We start from the raw sequence: 17,563 nt of genomic DNA on the forward strand, positions 1-17,563 counted from the left end.
TGACCAGCCAGGTACCTGGCACAAGGCAACACTTGATGAATACTTGCTGAATTGAAGAATAAATGAATAAATGGGTAAATAGATGCTACAGGAGTCCCTTTTCTCTATATTGGAGCTCCAGGTAAGACTTCCTTAGAAAAGAGAAAAAAAAATGTTCCATTATGTGAAGACAAAGTCTGAAAACCACAGCACTGGAGTAGACAGTGCTGACCCCCAATTACTAGTGGATTTTCAGTGCAGAGCTGATGTTGCGAGGTGGAGAGAAGAGATGGGGAGAGGAGGTGACCTAGGGAAACTGGAACCAGGGCTCGCAACTGGAACACTGCCTCACTCTAGTTCAAAAGTCCTAAATCTTGGACCCCCTGAATGCCAGGTGAGACTTTGTGTACAGGTGTTTTTCTAGGCAGAAGATACGGAGTTATCAGATTTTCAAAGGAACACGTGACCTATAAAAAGATAAGCAGCACTGCTCTCAGTCACTATCTAAACCTCCACAGACGTGGGCAATTTTAGTCACAAGGAGTCTGAACATTTTATAGCCAAGGAAATGGCAAGACAGAAAGAGCTGACTGGCCCAGAGCCACACGGCAGGCTTGTGACAGGGCTGGCATCTGCATCTGAGGTTCAGGATGATGTTCTTTCTAATATATCAAGGGTTCTTAACCTGGGGTTCTTGGTTGGGCTTAGGATCTAAGAACCCGCTGAACTGCATGCAAAATTGGGAAGATGTGCATTTTTCTATGGGAAGGAGTCAGTGCTTTCATCTGATTCTCCAAGGGATCTGTGACCTAAATAAGATTAAGGCCCACTGTGATCCTCTATTCCCCGCAGAACCTGGAGAACTCATGGGTAGAGCTGTTCCTGTTCTGAGGCAACCGACCTTTGATCAGGGCGGGGTTGTATGTACGTGAGGGTTAGTGCTCTCACCCGAACGTTGCAACCCCTCCAAGTAGGCTGATGCCAGCCCTTATACCCAATAACCGACTGAGAGTGAGACAGTGTGTATGCTGACAGAACTGAGTGTGCTGAACAGAAAGGTTACAGAAACTTCTTGACATAAGCCGAGATGTCAGAGCTGAGACCTTGGCCGTGCTCAAAACTGTTTCCACCAAGATGGGCTCTGTCCCCCGGGAGACTGAAGGAGCTGGCGAGCCAGCGAGCACTCAGTTAAATGTCGTCTTAATTTGGAAAGCGCAGAGGGACATTTTTTATCAATAGTCAGCCGTCCTCCAGCACCAGGAGGGCAATGCAGTGCTCACTCGGAGCCTGGGGGCCGTCCTGAGATTGACAGGAAGCCTCCTTGTCTGTTACCCAGCTTCAGCTTGGCAGTTCACTGATCCCTACCTCTCCGCTGACTGAAATGAGTGAGATGGCAACTACCACCCTTGGGACTCTGGAGAGAACCAAATCTCCAACACGAGAAGAGAGGACAGGGGAGGGGAGGGAGGAGTTTTAGCACAGGCTCAGCCTGGCACATAGTGCGTACCTAGAAAATAGGTCAGTGTTTTCCAGTCCCTACTGAGTACTGGGCACAATATAATGGGTCTGGGGTGGGGGGCACGATCAGAAACGCTCATTCAACAAACATTTTATATTTGCTGAGCAATTACTACAGGTCAGAAGTAGCACTAGGAATGGCAGTCAGGGGAGGGGTATACAGAATCATTCATTCAACAGATATTTTAAAGCACCTCCTATGTTGCTGGGTAGGTTTGGTGCCGGTGTCCGGTGGAGAAAAGACAATGCATAGAATCCCTCATTCACTGAATGAATATTTACTGAACATTTACTAAGTGCCCTGCCCTGTATTAGCACTGAAGATATAATGAACCAAACAGCCTCATTCCCTCCACAGTGTCAGGGCTCCCTGAAAACAGCATCTCCAGATGAGGAAACTGAGGCAGCAGAGCCTTACGCAAAGGGCTCATTGCTGAGGGCATCAGGGCTCGAACCTCGGGTCATCCTGACCCAGGCTGGCCCTGCTAACAAAGGCCACCTCCCTAGCCTCCCCTCACATTTCCTTTCAGGGCACTAACAATGAGTCATTGATAACGGAATTTTAATGGCAAAAGCACAGCAGTTCCAGGGTCTGCGAGGAAGCCCATCCCCTGGGCTGTACAGAGACCGTAGGGACTGAACAGCGAGGATTCTTGGCCCCTTGACAGCATTTCTCTCACGACTCTTCCATCCTTCCTGCTCCACAAGGAGAGCTTAAAAATATCCTCCCTCCACATTTGGTACCCTAAATTGGATCAGCACTTAACTTATAACGACGGAGAGGGAGGGAGAACCCTATTTGGCCATCAACACAGAAGGCCCTGGGTCCCCGGACTGTGTGAACTGCCCCTCTGCCCCAGGCATGGCCAGAGGAGCCCATAATCGGAGAACCCCAAGTGACAACAGGAGGGGAAGAGGCTGGCAAGTGGAGCTCCACGGGAAGGCAGGAAGTGACACTTTACACAGAGGGTGTCCCCGGGAAGGTTCATCGGCGATCTGCAGGGAGCCGGGCTCTGCGCCCAACTCTATGAGGGAAGCATTGGGTTAACCAAGTTCTTTACTGCAGGACTTCTTGGAACCTTGAATATGCTGATGTGCATCGTGCATCTATAAAAAGGGGACGTCTAGTACAGTGTTTCCCAAACTTATTTGACCACAAAAATCTTTTTTTTTTTTTGGCAGAGAGATTAGTGCACTGCACAGCTTAAAAAACCGGAGCTTTAACCAATGTGTGTATTGAGCCCTTACCTGCACGACGGGACCTTGTGCTAAGTGCTGAGGATACTGGAATCCAAAGACAAAGTCCCTGCTTCCAAGGAGCCATCTGTGGAAGAAAGCCACATGAGGGGACCAGTGGGGGTGAGGCCAGTGTGCAGGGCAGCCCTGGAATGGGAGCAGAGGGCAGGAGAGGCGCTCGAGCTGGAGGAAGCTTAGGGCTCTAGCAGTGAGAGGAAGTCGCTAGAAAAAGTGTGATGAGACCACTAGAAGCTGGGGAGGGGGGCGGGCAGCAGACAGGGAAACAGGGACAACTCTCTTCCTCAAATCCTCCCTGCTTTGAGCTGCCCATGCTGGGTGGTCTTTCGCATTTGGACAGTTCCTAGGGGGTTTGGGCCTCGGTCCCTCCCACCCCGCGTCCTCAACCACATCTCTGCTATTGAACTTGGGCTAACATCCAGAAGCCGGGGAACAGCTATGCACAAATTCAGTAATTGGAATCATTAGCGTTGACTCAGAAATCATTTTTTGTTATGTCTCTCTCTTGGAGAAGCTTTTAAGACCCTTTAAATTGGTTAATGGAGAGTTTAGAGATGAGGATGGAGCCTTGGCTTTCTGCTTCCCCTGCACGTCTCCCTGGCTTTCCCCAACATACTCAAGGGCAAGAGTGATGAGATAATCCAGCATCTGTTTTATTAAACTCCCATCCATTTCTGGCACAAACCTTTCACAAAAGAGGATCTCAAAATCTACACTCTCCTGCTCCAAGACTCCAAGGGCCCAACTGCTATTTACCCCCTCGTATCGGCAGGACGATAGTAACGCTTTCACCGAAAATTACAGTGAGAACTGTGCAAAAGAGCCCTGGGCCAGGAGTCGGGAGGCTGGGGTCCTTGTCCTGGGCTGGTAACTCATAAAGCCAGGTAACCGTGGGCATCACTGTGCCTCTTCAGGCCTAAGTGAGCACCAACGTCCTTTCCGCAGTGAAATGCCCTACATCAACCCTGGAAGGTAGGAGGGCAGACACCGCTGCCCTTGGTCTACAATTGAGGAAACAACACAGCAAGTCAGGCCACTGCTTCAAGGTGACGTGGCCAGAACCTGGATCTTTACACACTTTCTTCTTCTGTACTGTGCTGGGCAGGTACTTAAGGTTCTTTGGGAAAGCGGGTGAATATCTGGCCTCTTCTCTGGGATTCAAGTTGTATCTCTCTGAGAACTCGCAGGCTCCATCTTTAGGGCTGAGTGAAGTGCGAAGGTCTGAAAAAGTCAAGCATCAGGCATTTAGACACTAAACTCCTTCCTTCCAAATCAAAGGTGAAATGGAGACAGTCGGGAATCCATTGGGGATGAACAAAAGCGGACGTCATTCAGCGTTTCCTGAGTTTTAGGCATTCATGAAACGACCCCATGACTTCTGCCACCTCTCTGGATCTGTGCTCCCCTTTTACGCAATGTCACAAGGTTTCTTCTCTACCTGAGTCATTATTTTTAATATCTGTGACACTATGATATGCTAATCGCATTTTTATATTAATATACAAACACTAAAATTAAAAAATATTAGTTTGAATACTACCTAAAATCCTCTGGTGAGGCACTGGAGGCACACACATCAGACGCTAGCAAAAAATGATGTGGTCTAAGCCTGGGGAAATCGAAGACTGGCAAGGGGGAAGGGAAGGGATTTGCTCCAAGGCAAAGGCTAAGGCGAGGACCAGGGTCTCTGGACCCTTCAGTAAAGTTTTTCACAGGTCACTGAACAAATCTTTTTTATGCACAGAACAGAAATGCCTGTGAATGGGGAATTCCCTGGCAGTCCAGTGGTTAGGACTCGGCGCTTTCACTACTGAGGCCACGGGTTCAACCCCTGGTTGGGGAACTAAGGTCCTCACAAGCCATGTGGCATGGCCAAAAAATGAATGTGTCCACTGCCCATTTGTGAGGCTGAGGCTACCAACTAGGGGAAATGGTCAAAGTCATTTATTAGCCATGCACTTGAAATTGCCTGGGAACCTGAGCCCCCATGGAATTTCTACCCTGTAAAGGGATACTGACACCCTGTTTTTGCTGCCATCCCATCTCCTCCCTGCCCGCCCCTCCCCCCAGCACCAGTGAGAGGTACCAGTGACTGCATTTTATCTCACCTTAGCCAAAACCCAGTCTGACGAGACTCCTTTCCAAGGCGTAGGGGTGTGGGAGAACAGCCCTGCTGGGGGCTCCAGGACTGGCTCTGAGACGAGCACTTCTATAGAGGAGGCCAAGGTTCCCTGTGCTCGAGGCATGTGGCAGGCGCGAGGCTCCTGCCAGCAAGGTGTTCAGGCTGCAGAGGGAGGGGCTGGAAAACGACTTCAATCCTCTCACTGCCAGGTCGCTGGGCCCCAGGGCTGCGAGGAGAGGCAAGAGCGACTCTTAGTCAGGCTGTGTTCTTAGACTCCTACTTTGGAGCAGGGGCTTCTTAAAGGACTTGGTTCCCCTGGCACTACTAACCCAGGTCAGCCTGAGTGAGTCAGGAGTGAGCAGGGCTCCCAGAGCCCTAGATGGTAAGTCAGGGCACGGAGGCAGCCTTGGGATGGTGTCTCGAGTGACTACCATTTATTCAACACCTACCGTGCGCCAGGCTGTGCTAAACCCTTTGCTGTCATCTCATTTAATCTCAGTGCGGTGGCTTCTCTTGTTGTGGAGCATGGGCTCTAGGCACGTGGGCTCAGGAGTTGTGGCTCGTGGGCTCTAGAGCGCAGGCTCAGTAGTTGTGGCGCACGGGCTTAGTTGCTCCGCGGCATGTGGGATCTTCCCGGACCAGGGCTCAAACCCATGTCCCCTGCATTGGCAGGCAGATTCTTAACCACTGCGCCACCACGGAAGTCCCATCTCATTTAATCTTTACAATCTAATGAATTTTCAGAGGTGAAGAAACAGAGGTGCAAAGACATACAAGCCAAGTTCAGGAATAGAGCAGGAGTTAAAACTCAGGTTTGATTTGTCTGACTCAAAAAGCTGTGCTCGTTCCCACCAATGGAGCAGAAGTAACAAAGAGACCAAAGGCTACTGCCACCCCCTTCTCTGTCACAGGGTACTGAGCTCGGGGAGGCACCTGCTGGCTTTGACTCTCATCTGTACCTGCTGCCTCCATGGAAAAGAGGGTCCGCAGCCTCTCCTGGGCGGGCGCATTCCCCAGAGCTGCTGACTGCTGGTAGCATCTCACAGCCTCTCCCAGATTCCTCTGCACACCAAGGCCCTTCTCATAGCAAATTCCCAAGTGGTACCTGCTCTGTGAATCCTAAAGGAGAAGACGGACAGACACACAGATGCCCACACATGCAGGACTGAAGAACTGAAACGCTGGGGCAAGAGGAAGGTGCAGCAGTCAGCAGGCTGGTGCTTCACCCCTGCAGGGTCAGGCCCAGCCGCAACCCTCCCTGGACCAAGGGATCTCAACTGTGAAAAGCCAGAGGCCCAGAACAGAGGACACAGGGATCCCTCCACCCAGGGAGCTTCCTGCCAGAGCAGCGTGGAGGCTTCTCATGCTGAGGATGGTGCTGAAAGTGTGCAGAAGTGAAGGCTGCGGGAAGCACTTGGCCCTGCTCTGGGAGCCCAGGGAGTTGGGCTCCTATGTTATCCTGAAAGAGCCAGGAGCAAGGGTGGAGGCTGGGCTCCCGAAGGCCCTGAATGCCTTCCTGATCTCTACCCAGAGAGCTATAAAGCATACATTACAGAGAACATGTTTCTCCTCCTTTGAATCGTTAAAAGGCTAATCTCTTTGTCCCTGGCTCTGGATCCTGTCTCCCCTCTCACTGAGAATTAGGCTCCTGGGAGAGGCAGTATCAGGTAGGGAGTAGGAGCCCAATCTCTACAGCCAGACGCCTGGGTTCCAATCTTGGCTCCACCACTTACCAGCTGTGTAACCTCGGGCATCATATTCTGTGTCTCTGTGCCTCAGTTTCCTCATCTGTAAAGTAGGCATAATAAGAGCACCTACCTTATTACCCTGTCGTGAGGATTAAATGTGTCAATATGTGGAAAGTGCTTACATTAGTGTTACTGTTTTCACACCTTTAGTTGCCCACATCATTCATCTCCCCCTCTCTGTAATGAATATTTTCATTATATTCAATCTCCCAACCATGGTTCTGTTTCTCTTCTACCCACTAAAGAGTTTCTGTAACATGTAGGTCAAAGTCTATGTAATAAATATGGTGCTCTCACGGCTACAGGCCAGCTTAGGACACAGTTAGGCCAAAACACCCATGCTGTTATGTATGTGTTACACAACATCCCTGTGTGCACTTCTCCTGGTGCGCTGGGTGGCTAATGCCAGCCAGGGTGCCCCCAGGCTTGTCCCACACATGGTCACACAACCCACTGAGCCCACGGAAGACTCTGGGGCTCTTTCATAGAAAGACAGGCACAGAGGCACGTACTGTTTGATGACATTGGTCCCCTTTTGACGGCTACTACAGATACTTTGGACAACACAGAGTGAAAAAGGAGAAGTATTCTGAGGCCCAAGAGTTCAATAACGCTATCACTGTGTCGGCCAGGAAGTAAAGAGAAGCAGCAGCCCCTATGCTGGGAGATTCTAGTACATGGCCACTGCTGGCTTTAACCCAGGGCTCCTGGTCCTTTAAGATACAACTCAAAAACTATACTGGTCAAAGACACTTGAGGATACAGCAAACCCACAGATGCCTTTTCAGTAATTCACAGTGACATAAAGCTCTGAGATTTCCTGCATTAAAGATACCTGTTTAACAAAGTATTTCCCAAACCCATCTGACCATTCTTCCCTCGTATGATTTATAAACGTTCCATGGAACTAATGCTCTGTGGACCAAACTCCATGCTGCCTGGATGCCAACCCCTAGGTGACAGACAGCCAGACATCCTCTACCCCCCAAACTGCTCAATGTCTTCACCTCACATGTCTTCTGACTTCCCTGGACTAAGCCACTTGTGATAATGCACCTTCCACGTGTACACTTTACAAAGCACCTTCACACTTATTATCTCAGATTTTGATCCTCACAACAACCCTGTGAAGTGGCAGACAGGTCAGGCAGGCATTATTATCCCAATCTTAGAGATGAGGAAAACAAGAAGTGACCGGCCCAGTAGTATGCTAGTAAATGTTTAACAACCAGCTCTCCAGGGGAAAAAGCCCTGTTTTGTAGTATTTGGCAATTCTGTGGTGCTAATGCTCTCCCCGTAGCTGATTTCAAGCTAACAACAATTCTCGCAGGCTGGTACAAGCCAGTGCCAGCACACCACTGGACCTGTCCAAGCGGCACACAGTAAGTCAGCAAGAGTTAAGGCTTGAAGCCGGCCCAATGCTCTTATCAACCGTCTCCTAGGCACGGTACCAGTTCCAAAATCCCTTCCTTTATCAGACTTGATCCCCATCATGCCTGGATATGGACACCTCATACCCCATTGTTGGCTGCAAGCCAAAGATATTTCACGGCTCTCTGCTCGTCCAGGTATGCCTCCTTGGTGAAGAGCACCCCGAGAAAAGCTTGGGCCTGTGGTCAAGGAGGAAGGAAAAAGATATCTTGGTCACTGCCAGGCCCCACCTGCCCCAAGTGCCCAGGATTGACCCCACCAATGGCACTCACCTCTCTCAAGCCTGAGTCTGCAGCATGCTTCAGCATGGACACTGCCCTCTGCTGCTCAGGGTCCCACGAGGAGGCTGGATCTTGCAGCAGGCACCTGGCATAGCGGTACTGAGCCAGGTTGTGGCCCTGGCTGGCAGCCAGCTGGTAATAAAAGGCTGCCTGGGGCAAAGGGAAAAACATCCAGTCAACTGATAACTCTGTAAGCTGCCTTTTTTTGGAGTGAAGTTTTTAAAAATTATTTTAATTAAATAACACATAATCATTATAGATTAGTCAGATTTTACAGATAAGCCAAAAATAGAAACAAAATTCCAAGAAATTCTGCCTCCTAAAGATCATTCTCTGTTAACATTTTAGTGTACAATCTTGCAAATTTCTCCCCCCCGTACTGTATGTATTAACATATATACACAAATATGTTAATATACACTCACACACATATATAAATGTGTGTGTGTGTAGGAAGAAAGGGAGAGAGAAAAAACTACACTCACTAGTTTTTGTAACCTATTTTGTAACCTATTTTTTTTCATTTAACAATACACCATGAATATCTTCCCCTGCAAATAAATATAGATCTAGCATATCATTTTTAAGACCCACATAGATGTTATTAACCAATTCTCTGTTGAAGGAACTTCAAGTTTCTTCCCTTTTTTTGGCCATAGTATACAATTCTAAGAAACTGTTATATATAAATTCGTATATATAACATCTATGCATACTTATCCTACTTTTAGAATTAATTGATCCATTCATCAAGGTAACGTTCTAGGTCGTGAGGATACAGCTGCAAAGAAGAAAGACAAGGTCCCCGGCCTTCCTGTGTTTTGAGTCTAAATTCCTGGAAGCTGGAGACTTGTTTCTTAGTTTTCCCTCCAGGCTGGAAGACAGAAGCTGGACTTTCCCAAGCCCTGCCCACTGCTCATTTCTGGAGGTCACTCTGGGCGCTGCAGCACAGGCCAGGGGCCTGGGGGCAGGGAGGAAGTGTAGTACCTTGCTGAGGTCCCTGGGGGTGCCTCTGCCGTGCTCGTGACACAAGCCCATATTGTACTGCGCCTTGCTGTAGCCACGGTCTGCTGCTTTCTGGAAGTAAGAAAAGGCTGCCAAGTAGTCTCCATCCCTCATGTTCTCTGTTCCTGTAGGAAAGCACTAGGCGTAAACATAGCTTCCTCTGTGAACTTCCCCACATTCTTAGTCAGATACCCACACACTCCTTCCTTTCTTTCTAGACACTTCGCATGCACTTCCATCCTCTGAATATTTCACTGGTTTGCCATAGGTATCAGTGGGTTCTGCCCTCCTGTACACCATCCTCCTCTTGGTAACAACATCCTAATTTCCCTTTGGGAACAGCCCTCCCCTCAGTGCTGTCAATCAATGTGCCTGCCCTCTTCCCAACCAATGAGACCCTCTCTCAGGAATCTGAATCTTGATCTGGCTGCAACAGGAAAGAAAACAGCTTCTGCAGGTTTATTCTGATGGCAGCACTCTGAAGACGCTGTTTCTCAGTTACTGCCGCATGCATCCCTGGAGCCTCTCTGATTCCTGTCCTTTCTGAGGCTTGGCAAGTTAATAGATCCCAATAGATTCCTTTTGTGCTTAGGTTAGCCAAAGTGGTTTTAGGCTGCTTGTAACCAACATAACATAACTGATTCAGCTGACACTGTCAATCTTGCTTTATGAGGAAACTGTGAGAGAATATAAGAAAGAGAGCCCAGCTCCAAAGCCCATGTTCTCTTTATCATCCAAATGAAAAGGAAAACAGGGAAGGGGCTGAGCACAGCCTACTCTCAACTCTAAGCCTTTGCTCAAGCTGTTTCTCCTGCCTGGGATACCTTTTTCTGCCTCTATCATCAGGCCTTCCCCACCTGTTTCTGCTCTAGAATCTTCAGACCATGCTCAGGCTTTCGGCACTTACTTCACACACAAGCCTTTTTCTAGGAACTGAACTGTTTCAAGAGTACAAGCCCTGTCTCCTCAATTAGACTGTAAAATCCTGGAGGCAGAAGCAGAAAAAGAATGTAGAAGAAATAATTTTGCATAGGGTGAAAGCTCTATACAAATGCAAAATATGATTATGGCTTATGCTCCCTTTGTGTTCTGCCACAGTGCTTAGCACTTGCTGAATAAATGAATATGCATATGAAGGAAGGAATGGGCAAGAAAATTCTCAGAAGACTGTCTGCCCATGAAAAATCACAAAAAGCCAATGAGGCAGAAGCCGGGTTCCATTCGGCCAGCAGTGAATGAGTCACCTCCTGGCTGCCTGAAAACTCACTGTCAAGGGTTCACAGAGCCCTCTGTCCTTGAGGAGAAGACTCGAGAGGGCACAGGATCCCACCCTGTCCCCATCCCCCACACCGGATCCTCTGCCTCTAACCTAAACCAAGTCACCATCATGTTTTGCTTAGCCATCAGTAACAGCTCCAATCTACTCTCCTGTTTCCCCTCTGGCATTCCTATGACCTGCGTCTGTCTACACAGCAGGCAGAGAGATCTTTGGAAAAGTAAATCAGATCACATGACTACCCCCACTTCCTGCTCCAGTGTAAAACACTCCAATGGCTTCCTGTCTTGCTTAGAAGCACCATACGCCACCATGGCTCAGAAGGCCTGATCTGATCTGGCCCCTGCCTGCTTCTCTGACTTCATCTCTTTCTACTCTCCTGGTGATCGCTAAACTACAACCACGCTCACCCTTTTCTTTGTTCCTTTAACAAACAAAACTCAATCCTGCCTCAGGACCTTTGCACTTGCTGTTCCCTTTACTTGGAAAGCTTTCTCCAGATGGAAACAAGACTGCCTTGTTTTTGTCAGTCAGGTCAAGGATCTTTCCATCCGCGAGGCCTTCCAAATCAAAGCTGCTCCTTGCCCAAGTCACTAATGCATCCCCCTGTTTAATTTTCTCCATAACATTTATCACTATCTGAAATTCTCTCTCTCTCTCTTTTTTTTTTTTTTGCGGTACACGGGCCTCTCACTGTTGTGGCCTCTCCCGTTGCGGAGCACAGGCTCCGGATGCGCAGGCTCAGTGGCCATGGCTCACGGGCCCAGCCGCTCTGCGGCATGTGGGATCTTCCCAGACCGGGGCACGAAACCCTGTCCCCTGCATCAGCATGCGGACTCTCAACCACTGAGCCACCAGGGAAGCCCTGAAATTCTCTTTTTTATTTGTTTACCAGTTTGTTGTTTTTCTCTCCCTCAACTCACATGGAAGCTCCACGAGAGTAAGGACTTTGTCTTGTGAATCACTGTACCCCCAACACCTAAACTAAGCCCTAACCAAAGGTGAATGCTTAATACATTTGTAATGAATGAATCCTAGCCTCTCACTCACTTGCCCACTAGAGTCCAGGAGATGCTGCTGGCAGTCTGGGTCTCCACATGAGAAGGCCTGAAAGAAGCCAAGTCACTGCGGAGAATAGGACAAATGGTGGAGAGGAATCTGGAGTCTCCAGTTGTGGGTAAGGAAGGGCACTTGAGGGCCGGCTCCAAACCTCAGGAGCCTGTTCTTGCCTAAGTGCGGCAGAAAATTCAAGGTGTCATTCAAGATTTATTTTCTCCTTCTTACACAGTAACCGAATTTTCAGGTAAGCACATGGTCATTCAGCTAAGGACTCTATTTTCCAGGCTCCTCTGTGACTAGGTAAGGTCGTGAGCCTTCATTCTGGACAATGATTTGTGCAACTTCTAGGGTGGGGAGGAGTGGTCCTTTAGTTTTCCCACCTTTCCCTTCTAGCTAGCTAGAATTTGGATATGATGCAAACTGAACCTTGAGATGGGAGCCCATTTTAAGAAGGGCAGAACCATTTGACTGAGAATAGGTCCCTGACACCACGGTGCCACCATGCCAGATTTGGTCGACTTACCTGGGAGAAAATAAACTCTCTCTTATGTAAACCACTCCCTGCCCTGATTCTACTTGACCTACCGCATACCCTTTCCATTTTCCCATCCGCCCTCCTTGAGACAGGGTCCACCCAGTTACCCAGGAAGTTGAAAGCGATGGAAACACTGAGCTGGAAGAGCTGCTGAATGGAAGTCATGGCCTCCTCGAGGGAAAGACTTTTTGATTTATCTTGTTCCTGGGGAAGAAATATAAAGACTCGTCATGGGACAGTTCACTGGGATTGCCACCTGTCTAGGAGTATGTTATGGGGATCCAGGGGGCCAGATCTGGACAATACCTGCTTTTCGCCAGTGGGCTGAGGCTGGGCTGGCTTTGCCTTGGACTTGAAGCTACTGCTGGCATGCAGGAAGCCGGAGTCACTGGGATCTGCAAGGGAAAAGGCAAAGGAGGAAGGTGTTAGTTCTCCTTTTCTCTCACTCCCAGTCCACAGAGCCCTCCATCCAGCACCACTGCCAGGAACCAAAATCATTCCAAATTGCCCCAGAAAGCATGGGGGCTCACAGGAAAGACAATTCCCCGGTGCGGCATATGCAGCAACAAATGTCCATCTGCCCAACTCCCCACCCTACCACCGCCTTCTGCTGATTTTAGGAGGTGGGACCATACCTTCCTCAGAGGAACCCTGAAGACCAGTTGTTCTCAAGGAGCTGGGTGAAGAGAGGCTCTCGGACCGAGTGGAGGGTTCTTCCTGGCCCAGCCTGAGTTCCCTGAGGCCAGTGTGCCTGGAAGCTGGGCTATCAGGGCTGGGCAGAATGTGTCTCCGCAGTGCTGGAAAGAGCCAGTGAGAGCGGTCACATCAGAAGGGGATAGGTTCAGTCTGTTGGGGCTGACTGAGCCCTCCCTGAGGTTTCGCAGACCAAAGGAAGAATCTGGAAACTCCTGAGACACGTCCTTCACATGCCTCCTCCTCCATTTCCTTGGCTGGCTTCCCTCCGCAGGGGTGGAGAGGGACCCACATTTATGCTGATCCCCACACCCCAAGCATAAATCACTCCTTGGCTTGAATTCTTCCAGTCGCAGGGAGGGATCTACTTTATTCACTGTTCTAGCCCCAGCACTTAGCACTTTGTTTGATGGTTAATACTGATTATGATTATAATCATAATACTAAGGGCAAGAACTTAAACTGCTACTTACTGAGCACATACTACATGCCAGGCACTGTTCTAAGTCCTCGACATGTATTAACTCATTTAGTCCTTCCAAGAAACCTGTGGGGGTGGGTTTTATTATTTCTCCATTCAATAGGTGAAGAAACCGAGGCACAGGGAAGTTAAAAGTGACTCATCCAGGGACACCAAACTAGTATCAGCAGTTCTGGGCTTGAACCCTGACAATGTGACTCCAGAGCCTTAATCACTATGCTGCATTGCCTCTGTACCATGGCACATGATAGCCATTCAATAAAGATTCACTTATTGATGAATGACTGACCAGAGAATGACCTAACTGGCTGAGTGGGCAGGAAGCCACTCCTAGGATCTAAAATAACCTGGACCCCTGCGGGGCTCTGTTAATGGAAGGGGAGAGGAGGACATGGGAGGAGCCTGGAGGACAGGCGTGGCCCACACGGGTGGACAGACCTTCCTCCCATTCCTCTTCCTCTGACTGCAGATACGAGAGGCAAGGAGCTGCTGATGGCTCTTTTCCTGAGGTGTGTCCAGAGATGCTTCCTGGCCCAGAGAAACTCCCAGCCCAGCTCTCCTGTCCCCGGGACTGAGAACTCACAGGAGCGCGGGTGCCTCAAGGGAGATGAGAGGAAACGGTCCAGAGGACTGTGCCAAAAGCAGCGCTCCGCTCGCCGAGGTCCTGCTGGCAGGGACACCTGGAAGTGGATCTGCCTTGCCAGCTGCAGGGCCAGCACGGCCAGGGTGCCCTGAGGAAGACAGCACTTCAGGGGACACAGCTCTCCACCAGTCAACTCCTTCAGTCTCCGCCTATACCTCCAACATCACTTCCTCGAGAAGTCCTTCCTGACTCCTGGCTGTAGCCGCTCCCCCACTGCACACTCTCGTAAGCACCCAAACTTCCCCCATGGAGCCCTGATCACACTGGTACTTAAACAGCCATCTCTACAATTATTCATCAAGGTCTGTCTCTCCTGTTAGTCTCTAAGCACCACGAGGGAGGAACCATGTCTGTTTTGCTCACCTATGTATCCCCAGTGCCTAGCAGAGCACTAAGATACAGCACTAATAAATACATGCTGAATAAACACCTGAGCGAGTGACTGAATAAACAAAGTCTAAGCAGGCAAAAAGATAACATGGCAAGTTTGGGCTTGGGCAAACATGCAGCCAAAAGCAGACAGGTCAGAGTTCCCCATCAGGCTCCCTCCTTCTCTAGCCTGGCACAACTCCTCCCCCACCCCAAAGCCACCCCACCACACACATTCACAGCTACAGGCTTGTTGTGGGTGTCTTTTCTCCAACAGGTCTGCAGAAGACCTAAGCTAGCTCCTAGCCCAGTGACTGCTTGGTTTTCCCTGTCCCTTCCTGTGTTATGCACGAGAAAGGACACCCAAATACTTATTTGTTGCAACAGGCACTGTATACAATGGCAAACAAGACAGACCCAGTCTCTGCCCTCATGGAGTTCATATCTTCACTGAGGGAGAAAGACAACATCCAAGTACACAGAGAAATAATACAATAACTACAAATTATGCTAAATGCCGCTAAGGAAACAAATCAAGAGTTTACACAGGGCATAACAGGGACCCTGACAAGACGGGAGTAGAGGAAAGCCTGTCTGTAGAAGTGATGTGTGTGCTGAGACCAGAAGGAAGAGAAGGTCCCAGCAATGTCAATAACAGGGACATGTATCCATATCACTGGAGATAAGCTTGTGCTCAGGCCTTTTCACATAGGCAGTAGTGGCAGAGCTGAGGGATGGCATCAGGACCCCTGAGATGCAGACCCAGTTTTAGAAGGACTCACTATAGGATTGCCCTAGGGTTCATATCTTTGACAAAATGGGAAAACACATCCCTCTCCAGGGTGTGTTATGCCCCTAGGCCATAGCTCCCCAGAGAGAAGTGTCCCTGGCATGGAGACATTCCAGTCTCAGCTCTGCTGATGACACCAAGTTACAGATTAGACAACTGAGGCTCAGAGAGGTCAAGCCACTTGCCCAAAGTACACAGCATGAAAGTGAGAGGGATGAGAAGTGATGGAGACAAGTGTGACATGAGTGCCAACTTCATTTAGAATATCTTATAAGCAGAACCTAAGAGGCAAAGATTCAGCCTTGTTAGACCTCGTGTTAGCTTGTATTACCGAGCCTCTGCCTTTATAGATCAGATTTAACAAATATTTACTGAGCGACAATCATGGGTCAGGATATGTACTATGTGCTTTTACAAGCCATACTAGGTATAGCAACCAAGGTATAGAGCATAGTAGCTAAGAGCACGAGCTCCAGAGTAAAATCTGGTTCCTCTACTGAATAGCTGTGTGACCTTAAGAGTGTTACCCAAAGTTTCAGAGCCAGAGTTTTCTCATCTATAAAATAGAGATTATATTTCCCTGCAAGATTTTGTAAGGATTAAATAAGATGATATATATAGATACATTAATAAATTAAAAGTTAGCTATTTAGTATTATTTAATTATAAGATTCAGGAAGGCAAGAATCATATCTACCTTGTTTTCTGCTATGTCCCTAGTACTTAGCAAAAAATGCCTGGCTCAAAGAAAGTGTTAAATAAATGTTTACTGAATGAAAGGAGGAATATATACATGGGGAGCAGGGGGAAAGGGAGTAGCAATAGCTCCCCAAATATGCTCCAATGCCATGAGTTACTCAAATTTTGAGTGTGGCCACAATGATGCCCTAGCTCTTGTTTCTAGGCTATACTTCCATACAGGATCATTCTCATCCACACTGAAGGACAAGGACAGGACTGGGGAAACCTTACCCATGATATGGCATCCCACAATGTGTTCCGGGAGTCACGGGCAGACATCCACTGGAAGGCAGCCTTCCATCCATGGGACCTTGGGCCCTTGCTTGTGCCTGAGCCATGGTGGCCAGACCTAGAAGATGTAAGATGTAACAGAGGCTATCAAGTTCTGTCCTAAGTGGGAGTAGAGGGAGGCTAGGGGAGCACATGGGTGACGGAATGGCAGTCTTTCACCTGTCGAAACTGGGCACAGGGACCAGCAGGTTGGAGGAGGTAGCCTGAGGCCCATCTGGGCTGGTGGACTTGGAGGTCACCCCACGGAGGCCAGGTCCAAGCAGACGGGGAAGAGCTGTGCAGAGCAAGGATCAGTCACTTTGATATGAGCGGGATTGAGGCAACAGTGGCCCCACCAATCTTCCCTCTGACCCTTGACAGAGCCCCACGCCAGGAACCAAGGAAACACTGGCACCTGCTTCTGAAGAGGTTCTTAAACAAGGATACATACACGTGGGGATCTTTTGCTTAGTACAGATTCCAGCGTGCCACCCCAGAACCAAATAAACTAGGATCATTCAGGGTTGAGCATCAATATTTTGAAAAAGCTCCCCGGGTGATTATGACGCCCTCCTAGGGCTGACAACCACTGTTCTAAAATGACCAGACATTCATACACAAACTCTCGCTCAATGTTTGCAGCTCTTTGTCTCTAAATCGCGCCTCTTTTCACTGGCTCCGCCTACCCCATTGGCCCCGCCTACTGCACTGGCCTCTACTCCTCTTTCATGAACTCCGCCCACCATCTCCGGGTACTTGGCTCCACCCCCTCCCAATGGCTCCACCCACCTGCTTGGCTCTAAGTTCCACCCTCTTCCTACTAGCCACGCCCACACCTCAAATTCGAACGGCCCCTTGACTCAGAGTGCAGCGCGGCCCCTAACGACCCCGCCTCTCTTCCGCTCTAACACTGCCCACTATTGATTTGGCTCAGTCCTCCGGCCCGCCCCCTCCTCAGTTCCAAGTCTCAGCTGCCGCAAGACCCGCGGCCGAAGGCCCTTACCTCGGCCCAGGAGTCCCGGGAGCCGCCACATGTCGTCGCCAACACCATAGAGCTCCCAGCCGAAAGAGCGCAGCCAAACCCCGGGACGGCGGCTAGAGTGGCCTGTGTGGCGCCCTCGGAGTGGCCGAGTCCCCAAGGAAGCTCACCGCCAGCCAATTAGAAGGGGGCCCAGCCGGAAGGACGGCGCTCAGCGAAAGGAAGTGGGAGGTGTAGGCGTATTGGGGCTAGTGGGGAGGTGAACTTCAACAAGGGCACGGGGATGTGGGCCCGGCCTCCGGTGGAAGAGGTGTCATTTGCTGCCCGCATAAGAATGGGGGGCGAGTCGTGCAGAGGAGGGGGTGGTCGCAGGGGGCGAAGCTGAACCG

The 17,563-nt window shown here is 49.6% G+C and overlaps 1 protein-coding gene across 1 annotated transcript; it reads right to left on the minus strand.

Annotated features, from left to right (window-relative positions):
• Window positions 1–3,380: 3,380 nt before the first annotated feature.
• DELE1 (DAP3 binding cell death enhancer 1) lies at window positions 3,381–17,295 on the minus strand. Its single transcript, XM_007453703.1, has 13 exons — window positions 17,199–17,295; window positions 16,376–16,490; window positions 16,157–16,274; window positions 13,966–14,113; window positions 12,844–13,005; window positions 12,515–12,603; window positions 12,316–12,412; window positions 9,321–9,463; window positions 8,325–8,483; window positions 8,139–8,231; window positions 5,833–5,992; window positions 4,860–5,099; window positions 3,381–3,972 (listed from the first exon to the last, which is right to left on the minus strand). Exons 1-12 carry the CDS (start codon window positions 17,227–17,229, stop codon window positions 4,861–4,863), a joined length of 1,554 nt encoding a protein of 517 aa, XP_007453765.1. The 5' UTR covers window positions 17,230–17,295; the 3' UTR covers window positions 3,381–3,972; window position 4,860.
• Between the last annotated feature and the right edge of the window lie 268 nt (window positions 17,296–17,563).

Source organism: Lipotes vexillifer, unplaced genomic scaffold (assembly GCF_000442215.2).
Source record: "Lipotes vexillifer unplaced genomic scaffold, Lipotes_vexillifer_v1.1 scaffold3365, whole genome shotgun sequence".
In the NCBI taxonomy this organism is placed as follows: Eukaryota; Metazoa; Chordata; class Mammalia; order Artiodactyla; family Lipotidae; genus Lipotes; species Lipotes vexillifer.